The sequence below is a fragment of the Toxotes jaculatrix genome, chromosome 19 (genome assembly GCF_017976425.1).
Source record: "Toxotes jaculatrix isolate fToxJac2 chromosome 19, fToxJac2.pri, whole genome shotgun sequence".
In the NCBI taxonomy this organism is placed as follows: Eukaryota; Metazoa; Chordata; class Actinopteri; family Toxotidae; genus Toxotes; species Toxotes jaculatrix.
This window is the reverse complement of record NC_054412.1, coordinates 15,758,481-15,770,839: the sequence shown is the minus strand read 5'-3', so window position 1 is coordinate 15,770,839 and position 12,359 is coordinate 15,758,481. Positions and strand designations below refer to the sequence as shown.

The following is a 12,359-nucleotide window of genomic DNA, read 5'->3' as shown; positions in this document are numbered from 1 at the left end:
GTGATTTAAGAGGCTGCAGCCATTTGTAGGTTATATGCAAACTAAACCTTGTTACCTTATCAAGAAAGTCAGTGGCCCCAACGCACCCCCACCTCCTCACACAGCTGTGAGCAATGAGCATCCCACCCCCAAACTCCTCCAGCATCAACCCTCTGAATGCGTGCGTAAAAGGCAAGTTTACCGAAACCGGTTGGCTGGGCGGTACACACACACACACCAGCACACACACTCACACGTACTCGAACCGGTGGATGAACTTCAGCTGGATAATGGATTAACGCATCAGACAGATAGCTAGCAAAACGCACAGCGTACTATGAACTCCAGATGTCAATGTATTGGAAGAAAACACCCACCCACCCACGACGGAATGACTCACAGTTTAAAGTAGTCGAATAAACGTGCGCCGGTGCGGACGGGGAGATTCTGAGTGCGGTATCTGACTTCTTTCTGGTACTTAAAGCTCTCCCAACTGTGGTTTTTATGGGGAAGAGAGGCGCTGAACTCGACCAGCCATACGGACTGACAGTTGCTGCGCGAGGAGCTGGTGCCAGATATGGATAGCGCGCGGGATACCTCTGGACACTGGTGCGCATCTTCATAAAGTGCGACACTTCGAGACCGACGAGGCCTAAAACTTCATTTGTCCTGACTCAAAGTTGCTGACAAACGGAGGACGAGGAGGACATAGACACCTCTTCCAAACCAGCATAGTAATTTAGAGATAATAGTGCGAGAAAAGCATCCAAAGTACTTTTTTTTTTTTTTGTACGAACCATCACAGGAAGCTTTGAAGCAGAGACGATGCGTCAAGAGGTCGCGGGGAGATTTCAGATGCTGCTTGTGCTTTGGTCCATACTTGTCCTTAGTCTGGGGACGGGGTTTCCTACCAGACACAAGAACGTTGCCCACAAGGTAAGTTTGTCCTCTGACATTTGTTTTTGTTTATTTTTTTTTTCATAGCTTAGAAAGTTAAGCAACAAGTTTGACAAAGCTGCGACGTCTTAAAATCACACCTGCTGCTGATAAAACGTAATGTTTTTTTTTTTTTTTTCAAACAAGACAGCTAAAACCGCTTTGTTTAGAAAATGTCTTTTCCGTATGTACGCTCATGTTTATGTCCCATTCATTAATACAATGCCTTTTTTTAAAAATATATTAATATAACTTTGACAATATGAAACAAACATAGTTGAAAACTGTAATTAAAGTTGAAAAAAGTTCGTGCGCAGTTTTTATTACCCATAAAATGTCCAATATTAGCATAATTGTTAAGTATGTAAGTTAAACCTTACATTATAATCTAGGCTTGTGATTTTGTGTCATAGAAGACACATGTCCTACCTTTTATTGTAAACATTAAAATTTGAATATCGGAAACGAGGTTAAACACTGAACCATTACCCTTCATCAGTTTCTATCAAGTGATTCAATCAATGAAGTGAGCTGAAGTGAGCAGGTCAGTGCACGTTGCTCTCTTTTGTTCCACTTTTCTCTCCATGTATAGTAAGGTTTGCCATCACTGGGCATACACCCTGCTATAATAAATCTAAACTCCCTACACACACACAGACAGACAGACAGACACACACACACACACACAGTGCAGTGTGTGGTGTGTCTAAGGGAATGTTTGTGTTACACATGGACATATTTGGATATCAAAGTCTGTTTGTGTGTGTTTGTGTCAGGGTTCAGTTTTTGCCTTTGAACTCTCTCCTTCTTGTGTGGCCTCCCATGGATGCCCTATTGAGACTCTCTCTCTCTCTCTCATCATCTGTCTGATTGATGTCAAAGCAAGAAGAGACAGAGAGGAAAAAGAGGGAGGGAAGAAGAGAAGGGAGTGATTAGTAAGGAAAAAAAAATCTCACTGCGGCTTGTGAGATTGTTCTTTTCATTCAGCAAAAGGCTGAAGTTGGTGACTCTGTACCTTCGCTTGTGACCTGCTGGGTGCGTGTCTGTAAGTGCTGGAGGGAGAGGGGAGATTAGCAGAGGAAGAGAGAAGGAGGAGGGGAGGCTCAGTAAAGCGGGTGTCCAGTAACGAGATGCTTATGTAACCAGAATAAGGCGAACCCTCGGCATCTCTCACACTGGAGCTGAGGTCAAGTGTCATCCATCTGATTGTTTACATTGGTTCTTTATTGTGTTAATGTGGAATTTCCTGTTTTTGGTTTTACCCCCATCTCTCAGCAAAGAAGAAGGAGGAGTTTGTGTCGAAGTGGCCTCTTTCCCAAATATTGGGACCTGTTTGCCCTGTTTGCCCCGTGTGTTTTATACCCCCACCTCCCGCCCTAACCTCCACAACCTCACCCCGATTCCACCAGGCATGCATTTGTTGTCCCGTTTCCATTTGCAAAAGATGACGATCAAAGAGCGCCCATAGTTTATTGTTCTTCTGTAATGGTTTGGAAACAGCCAAGTGCAGAAGCCTTTGATATCTGCGGGCACATAAATCAGGGCTGCCATACTGCCTGCCTTCCCCAGCCTGCCCCCCATTCCACCGGATCCCATCCCTACCCCTCACCTCAGCCCCTGCTGCCCCCATCCCGTCTCCCCACCTCCTCTCCCTAACCTGAATATGTGTCACCTTCAGCAGAAGCTATGACAGTAGCTCAAGATGGATGCATTATTTTCAGTCATTTGAAAGGAAGACACACCGCTTTGCCAAAAGGTTGGATTTGTCATTGATGTTTGCCTGTGGAGAGAAACAGTCTCAGAGTCAAGCTGAGGTCCCCCGCTGCATCCATGTAGTCTCCCGGTTAAACACACTGCATGCCATCAGCCATTGGGCCTTTGATCAGAACAGCCCCACTACAGAGAGGAGGAGAGCAGGATCAGAGAGAATGAGGGGGAGGGAGAAAGGAGGAGGAGAGTGATATACAGGGCGAAAGAATACAGGATCCAGATGTGTAACAAGACGAGATGAGGAGGGTGTGAAAGTATGTGGCCTCTCTCATGACTCTGAACATCATCTTTTTTGTGTTTGCTCAAGTATTTAGAAGCTAGGACATGTGTGTGAGAGTTAGGTGTATATGGTCAGTTCATGCTAGTAACAGGCCAACAGGGTAAGATGGAGCATCATGCTGGAGGATTTCGCCAATAACATCTAATAAAGCCAGACACCAGAAATCAGGTGTAACATGAGAGAAGCTGAGGCATGAGGCTTCTATTTATGGCTATCACTGACATGGAGAATAATGTTTGTTTGCCTTGGATTTCAAAAGGTATACATCAGATTGGAGGTATTGGCAGTAGAAATTGTTGTTGGTGCATTCTTATAAAAAGAAACTGACATTTTACAAACTAACTAGCTAATTAACAAACTCACTCACTCCTGACTCACTACCTGACCTATGCAATACTAATGATTTTCATTATTGAACAATATGCTGATCACAATTTCCAAACAATCAATTAATCTTTTAGTCTACTGTATAAAATGTCAGGATATAGTGAGTTTAAGAGAGATTCCAAGGTAACATCTTCAAATGTCTTGTATGTGCAACAAACAGTTGAAAATTCAAAGATACTCCATTTATACTGATAGAAAAGCAGCAAATACTCACTATTCAGAGGCTTGATCTGGGAATTTATTATTATTTATTATGTGTTGATAGGCTAATTGATCACTCAACTGTTTGACTCTGCTTACATGATATCCAGTGCTGAAAACTGGGCCAAAACAATAGCAAAATGACATGATCACCTGAAAATCTGAGTTCTATGAAATCTAAGTGTGTTGACCTAAGAAGTGTTAAAATTCACATGACTCTTCTTTTAAGTTGTAGTACTACTTGTAATATTTTTTATTAGCATGTGCTACAAATTCCTGTAGAAGGTGTTTTCAGCAGTACTTCTATAATTAGTCTTTTTAACGGGAGGTTTCTTGGCAAAAACTGTTGTAAATGGTCAACTGGGATTTATTGCAGTATGCGAAATATTTGTGCACACTATTGCAACAAACATTGTATAACACAGAGAAAGGCTAAATATCCCAAAAAGGTTATCTACTTGTCACCACCAGTTTACGGATATCTGGGGATGGGGCCAACTCTTCATCCATCATTTATCATGCTTGACGGCCTTCTCTTCTAAACAGGCATTATGTGTTCACATGCTTGGATTTGACCGACCACATAACTTCTTTACAATCACAAGCAGTCAGTGAAAAGTACACCCTGTTCTAGAGGCCATAACTATAAATCATCAACTGACTGGTCATTAATTCAGACATTTCTTCTCCTCTTTAGCCCTCTAACTGCCACTGGTTTGCTCCGAGCAGACCACAAACTGGCTCAGGTCCAAGCTCAAGGTCCTGTCCAATCATATGTTTATGCCACTTTAGTGCATTCAGGATAATATAGAGTGAATAGCAGAGAAGGTTTCATTAGAGTTTGTTTAGGTCTGGATTTTGGTTTTGACCAGTGTCAGGAATGAAATAGATATGTGTCCTTTTAGCAGTGAAACAGACACATGCACACTGGAGAATCAGACCAGCCAAAAATCCATTTTCACTGACTATATTCCACATACAGTATGTGTGTCTGCAGTTCCCCACCATTATAATGTCACCATTCATCACCATCTGTCTCGGAGATCAATGTTTCCTCCTGCTGGTCTTCCTTCTTAGCAACTGTAAAACCTGAAAGATCAAATTAAGTGGTGGCCGTAGTGGCGGCAGCACAGCAGGTTCAGACACACTTGCACCAGCCCAGGGGTCCCACGCCTCCCAGGCCCTCTCATTAAAGCTAAAAGAGGATCTCTCTGGCACAGGCCCCTCTTTGTCCACTGCCTGGATGCCATGACTGCTGTGGGAAAAAAAAAGAATGAAATGAACGAAGGCTGGTTGGTCACTTGGCTGGTTAGTTGGATGCCTCAGGGGCTTTTTGGAATTGCTGACCAAGCTGTGAGATGGTAGATGGTTTCAAGGTTTCTTCCTGGAAACAGAGCGCTAATTGTTCTTAAACTTATCAGGGAGCCACTATAAATGATGGATCTTTTTTGTCATTAGCATTAAAATAGCCGCTGACAGTGGTTACTTTAGGGTTGTCTCAGTTGTCCTTGTTCTTAGCATTATTGAAGGTGGTGTCTGCACATAGTCGTCATAGATGGAAAAGATGAAAAGATTTAATCTTTTAAACTTATCCTATGTCTTAATTTGTACTTTCCACCAGGCCCATGGCCACCCTGTTCATAACGCAGCGGTCCAATATGTCCCTGAGACTCTGGAGCAGCAGAACCAGGTCCAGAGTCTGCTGCCTGAACCACACAGCCACCAGAGGAGGTGGTTGCACCCGCAGCACCGCTCTGTTGGTGTTCTTCCACAGCCGGAGCCTGAAGAGGAGACCAAACCCTTCATCCTGGATCTCAAGAACTTTCCAGACCTGGCCAATGCTGACATCAACTCGCAGAACCCAAACATACAGGTGAGTGGGGACAGGGGTGTCACACATTTCTGTTTTTGGGCACATGCAGTAGTTAAGCTTCTTAGACAACCTTCAAGATTTCAATAACGATATGTTTTTAATTTTTAAACTGATTTGGGGGTATTGTATATGTACTTCTGTATAAGACAACAAAAACAACCACTTACAGTATAGTGTAATTTGTGTGTTTCAGCCATATTGTTGCCAAGAGGCGGTAACTTATGGGTTAAATTAAAACCCTTTATTAAAGGAGAATTTAGTTTTGTCTTTTCTTTGTGTAAACTGATTTATTTCCTTAATGTGTAACAAAATCAACAATTTCTCAGTCTATTCTTAGAGACCCAGCTGTGCCTTTTTTTGTGAGTGTTTAATTAAAGGCAAGAGGGACCTGTAATCATAAGTGTCCATTAAGTCCTCATCATCTCCTTCTAAATTGACCCAAAAGGTTTACAAAGTTATTCTGTTCAACTTATCTCAGGGCAGTTAGCCTCCCCAACTCTGGTCAGTGTAATCAGGATGTGGTTAGAGGGACATAATGATGCTGGCCTGTGTCTACATCAAGTACAGAGACCAATGAAATTTAGTATGATTTTTTTATGTTGCATAAAGACCAGATGTGCTGTTCTTTGACTGAAAGACTTTACACTGAGGATATGCTCGAATAAGACAAATGAAAGCATTTCCAATTATCATATTTCTTTCCTAACTGTGAAATTAATTTCCCAAAAGTTAGGAAAAGACTTCCCCTGTATTCTCCACGTAGCCTGGTCTTCACATCAGTTGAACTGGGCCCTTCCAAGTGCTGTAGCATCTAGGATGAGTCATATTGAGGTAATGAGAGGTAGTTATCCAGAATAAATGCTCAAATTCTCTCCCTGAGAGGACTGTTTGGTTGGCTGAATGCTCATGCTTACGTCTGGCTGGCTGACTTATATCTGGGGAGAGAGTTCACGTGCTAAAATACTCCTCCACAGATCTGAGATGGTTGATTTCTTGAGAAGAGCTTGTAAGTCAAGCGCTAAAGCTGCCTGAAAGTATTGGTAGTACTGTAGTTACTTGATGAAGCAGAGTGTCGTTTGTCATATTTGTGAATATTGGTGTGCTCGTTTGTTCAGGTTCACTTCAAACTGACAGAGGACCCTCTTTCTTTCTGCACAGGTAACCATTGAGGTGGTGGACGACCCTCAGATGGAGGTAGAGATGGACCTGGCCAAGGAAAAAGACTGGCTGCCCTCCTCATCCTCCTCCCCCTCTTCCACAGTAGATTGGCTCGGAGGCAAGAAGCTTTTCTGGCCTCTTTTCTGGAGTTACACCGATGCTGATTCCAGTGAGGACAGCAACAGCCGGTCAGGCGTGGAGGAAACTGGCGAGGAAGAGGAGGAAGATTACTCCCTGGATTATGGCAGCGAGGAACCCTTACCAAGCGGAGTGGGTGGAGACTGGGATATTCGTTGGAACGAAGGCTGGGATCCAATGCAGAGCTACTATGGTAAGTTTTGCCAAGTGGTACACACGCTGTCTGCTAGCACAGTCACATAATCACAGCTCTTATTGATATGACTCAAACTCAGTCAAACTGATTATGGCTTTTAAAAAATGTCACAATTAATCCTAAATATTTTATCAAAGAAAAAAATTGTGAAATTATGGAAATACTATCATTGAATTTATCATATCAAAAAAGAAATGGAGATAATGGGAATGTCTGGAAGGAGAGAAAGTGAGCGAGAACAATGGAGAGAGCGAGAACAACAGAGTGGCTTAGGAAAGCTGCATGATAACTGTCTTCACAGTCAGAGAGAACTAAATGATGCCAGCATGCGAGGCAGCATGAGCACTCGACCATCAGGACATTGTGGGTTATGGGCACTTTGAAGTCGACACTGGTCGTGCTGGTCGCAGAGGCCTGCCTTTTGAAGATGGGTCAGATGCGCTCGCTAATGGCAGCGTGAGGCCGGCACTGTTCCCTGGGACAAAACATCCCTCTGCTTGTGGACAATTAGAGGGCAGATTGGGAACTCACAATGACAGGGGCCATTCGGCCGGCCCTTTCATCCCTCCCCGGGACCCCATGGGCCCCCCCAGACCCTGGCGGCTCTCACTGCCCTCTGCGGCTCGGCCTTTTGAGCCAGTTCAAGAATTTCGGGGGCTTTCAGGGCCCTGCATAACTTTTACAGCCCCCCCCTCTTAATTCTGCCTTCTTCTGGTGGGAAAAAATGTTGTGTCTCAGTTCACACACACCACTAGTTCAGTGGTAAAAACAGTAAATAATGAGACGAGGGAAAGATGTACAGTAGGTGTACATAGTGAAAGAAATGGAAAGAAGACAGAGAAGAAAGAAAGAAAGAAAAGAAAGAAAGAAAAAACAGGAAAGTTTGATGGGCTTGTCAGAGGGTAGGCCGATGTATGTGAGGCCTACTGTGGATCAGAGCGCAGTCACGGCCTTACCACAGCCTAAAGCTTCTACTCATTAAAGAAATTTCCCATAGATACAAATCTGTGCATAAATGAGCTGGTTTTTGAGGGTTGTTGTTGTTGTTCTACTGTTGTAGTGTAATCTCAAAATGCAGTAGCAGGTGCCTGAAAACCTGAGTAGTTTTTACTCTATAACTTTTCCATCTGCTAATATACAGACTTTATCTGTTTAAGTGTTGTGCATGTAGACGAGCCAGCAAAAGGCAACAATGCCTATTAAGTGGTCACATCTAAAGACTCGGTGAACATAAATCAAGGATGTCTGCCTTTAGCGTCTTCTGTAATTAAGACTCTCCTGAGACCTCATTCTCGTATGGCCACATGGCGAGCTGGCAGCGCCCACAAAGTAAAATTGGGTGTTCGCTACACCCAGGCTGGTATTTCTGCACCCACCTCGCCTTTAATCAAGAATGACTTGTTTTCAGTGTTATTAACACCACAAGGAAACATGGTGCGGAGGCGGACGGCCACAGCACAGCTTCTCTCTCTCTAATTTTACTGAAGCCTTCTTAAAAAGGATATGGGTTTGCATGGGAAAGGTTAGACCAGGAGAAAACTGACGTTTATATGGACTGAGACAGTCTAGAAACTTTGTAAGCTTATTGTGGATTAGACTGGTGAGAACACAGAGTCCACTTCAACACCAAACTGTAAGGTGCTTGTTTTGGAGGGGGGGGATTTGCAGGATTTTTTCCCCTCTGTGCATAATCCCACTCAACCCTGTAAAGCTACTTCCTATTAGCTTGTTAATTACAGTACATTTAGTATGTGTAATATTCACCTGTGCCTGAATGATGCTCAGGTACTTTCATTATGTATTCCTCTTTAAGCTCTCTGATCATTGTGTGAATGATGCTGTGTTTTAATTGTAATGAATTTTCATAGTAGTACTGAGTTTGTGTGAGTGACTATGTTTGAATTTTCCTTCCCACAGAGAAGGAGACAGATGAGTGGACTGCCTGGTCTCCCTGTTCAGTGACGTGTGGACACGGTGAGAGGAAGAGGACCAAGTCTTGTGGCTACTCCTGCACTCTGACAGAAGCCTCTAAGTGTGACCTGGAGCCTTGCCCTGGTGAGATCATACTTCGATTTTAAGAAATAAAAACACCAAACCAAGGCCAGTTTTTTTTCTTTTGTAACTTTGTTATCCCAGCTTTTTAAATCAATAGCTGATGTACCACTCTCCTCTTTACAGGTGAGGTCAACACTGTGGTAGAACCTTTCCCTTTCGACATGGAGAATGGCACAGAGCCATTTGGGACCGGTGAGTTTATCTAATGAAGAGTGCTCATTAGTTTACAGGTTTATATAATATTTTGCGCCATTAACTGCAGGCTGTTCATACTTTACAGTCCACAATTTCACAAAGCATCCTCACTTAGATATGTACAGACATTTATTTGATAGTACTCCCTTGGCTAATTGAGTTACATTAACATGCCACTGCTATGCTATGCTTTCTCAGTCATCTACTATAGGTGTTTATGGATTCCAGACATAGGATTCAGACTTGTCTCCAAAGGGACACAAATGGTAGCATCCATTGGTTATGCTACCATTTGTGCTACCTTTAACAACTGTAACACATAATTTCATGTGGTATTGCTGTCCTCTTGCCAACAGATGTTGACAGCTGTGAGAAGTGGCTCAACTGTAAGAGCGAGTTCCTCCAGAGGTACCTCCACCAGGTGCTGTCTGAGCTGCCCAGCTGCCCCTGCTCCTACCCCTCGGAGGCGGCGTACACCGTGGTCAGCGTCTTCGATGAGACTCATGGCCAGCAGTTCCGCTGGCGCGATGCCAGTGGCTCAAAGGAACGCCTGGACATCTACAAGCCATCGGCGCATAGCTGCATCCGCTCGGCGCTTTCTGGTGGCTCGTCTACTCTCGCAGCGCAGCACTGTTGTTATGACGATCGTGGGCGGCTGATCACACGGGGGAAGGGCGCAGGCACGCCTAACCTGATCAGCACGGAGTTCTCACCCGAGCTGCACTTCAAAGTTGATGTGCTTCCTTGGATCCTGTGCAAGGGAGATTGGAGTCGCTTCCATGCGGTGCGGCCACCCAACAATGGGCTGAGCTGCCCAGAAAACCCCCACGAAGACGTGTTCATGAATGAACTGGAAGAGGCCAGGGAGTACTGAGTGACCACAGCCAAAAGTACCACTTCACTCAGAGATTCAGAAGGCCCAATCCTAATTTGAGAGAAGACTGCCTACCTTAAAAGTCGTGAAATATTCAAATCTAAACCATGCATTGATGACTCAGAGGAAATGCACGTTTGTGATTGGCCGATTTGTGGGGTTTAGAAACGATGGTGGAGTGTGGCTGTCTCAAGTTAGGATTTGGCTCAGTGTCCTGACAACAGGCTCAACTGAACTGAACTGAATTACATGGATGGAAAAAAAAAATGCAGTGTTCTCCCATCGCTTGCCAACCTGTTACACATTTGGCATGACATCAAGCTCTCTCTCTTTATATTCACTACACTCTCCTGGGTGCGTCTAAGCATGATGTCTACCTACTGGCTTTTTTGACGGTGTCCTGGAGCGCTTGTGATTGACAGTAGCAACATATGGTAAACATCCTGATCATGCGTCTTGCAGGTTTTTACATTAGGACATGTATGACTATGGGCTGTATTGATATAACAAACACATGCATAGGCAAAGTCCAACAGATGAATATCCCAACTATGCTGCTACAATTTAAGATTCTTCAGGTTCAAAAGGTATGAAGGGGACGAGACATTAGTAGACCCAAAATGAACATGAAATCACAGTAATGTTTATTTCAGCCAGTTTTTTGGAGGCAAAAAAATGGTAATAATAATAAAATGATATGGGGTGTGAACCAGAGAGGTAAGCTAAAATGATCTGAAACATTCTGTTGTCATTATGGGGCTTGCTAGTGAGAATTATGAGAAAAGCCTTTAGGCAGTAATGATACAGTAACAGCACATTTAATTTCAAATGTTTTGTCACACAGATTGATTTCATGTGTTTCCTCACGTTCTCACAGCCAGGAAAATATATGATCTGGGTGCCAAAGAGTTAAAAAATCAGACTGTTGGTGCCTGTGTAAATCCAGCCTCCTAAGTCTCTTCGGTGCAAATGTAGGAAAAAAAAAATCAGTTTTACAGTGAGTAGATTGTGCTCATAGATGTGTCTCTACAATGTTCTCAGGGGGACTAACTGACCATGATAAACAAATTTGTTCATTTACCTCGACAGCGGAGCACTATTGGACCTTGTGTATTGTGTATTGGGGTAAAGATTAGTAGGAGGGTATCGTGTGTGTAATCCAGATTGGAAGTGGTGAAGAGATAATGCTTTTGTGCATTTTCTGAAAGCAATTGGAACCCTTATTACTGAATTGTTGTCAATGCATTATGTGCGGTAGAAAGATGTCATTGCTGTTTAAGCTGTTGGCTTAGGGTCTTCGGGTTTATGTACAGAACTTGATTGGATAGAAAGGACATTCCTACTCAAATAAACATTCCTGAGTGGTCATGTAGTAAGTGCCCCTCTCATGGCTGACGAAATACTGGTAAAAGCAACATGGAAGTAGTCACCCTCAAGAAATATTTAGGTCTTTTGCCATTAGTTTTAGAACAAAGGATTTGAGATTAGCGTTTGTTTTAGCATTGTAGCAGTAGCTTTGATAAAACTCAGCACCTCATTTAATAAACTGTCAGGGGCAGTAATCTTAAACCGACCTAGAACTACCTTAAAACTCCAGGAATGGCTCTTTCTATCCAGTCTGATTTTATGGATGTTCGCTCCAAACCTTTTTTTCAGGAATTCTGCTTCCAGATGTGTATATGCAGACACGCATATACATTTTGGAATCACCGATTTTAAAGGAAGGCACTTTATTTAAAGTATATATCTATATATCTAGTGATATATATATATATATATATATATATATATATATCAAAATGTACTCATGTTTGCCATTTGTTGATGATAGTGTAATTGTGAAGGGAAACTCGCCAGAGATGCTGCATTGTTCTATGATAGTGCATATATCAAGTGTTCCGTTGAGAAACGCATGATCATTTTGTGATTTCTGAATCTAGTATTACATATATGGTGTTGTACAGTATTTATTTGTCTGTTCTCTTTTTTTTTTAAGTTTGCTGAAGCTTTGAAATGACTCTATACTCAACATGGTGCACTAATCGGACTGAGAAATAAAATGAAGGCACCCATTATCAAAAGGGAAACCACTTGCCTCATATCACTTCATACAGCGACATCAAGTGTGTGTTTCATTTTACGTTTTACTGCAGTGCTCTATGAAAATGTTGAAATTATGCTGACGAAATATATATAAAGACCTTGCATTCATCATCTGACTTTTTAATGTGTCGTTTCTTTTTCCACACTTCAGATGCTGTGTAGTGGAGCCAAGCATAACATAGTGCTGCAGAGCAAAATTCCTTAAAAACAACCT

The 12,359-nt window shown here is 42.8% G+C and overlaps 1 protein-coding gene across 1 annotated transcript; it reads left to right on the top strand.

Annotated features, from left to right (window-relative positions):
* The first annotated feature begins 222 nt into the window (after positions 1–222).
* ism2b (isthmin 2b) lies at positions 223–12,243 on the top strand. Its single transcript, XM_041063951.1, has 6 exons — positions 223–915; positions 5,175–5,426; positions 6,585–6,915; positions 8,836–8,973; positions 9,097–9,165; positions 9,525–12,243. The coding sequence occupies exons 1-6, from the start codon at positions 805–807 to the stop codon at positions 10,040–10,042; spliced, it is 1,419 nt and encodes a 472-aa protein (XP_040919885.1). The 5' UTR covers positions 223–804; the 3' UTR covers positions 10,043–12,243.
* Positions 12,244–12,359: the final 116 nt, after the last annotated feature.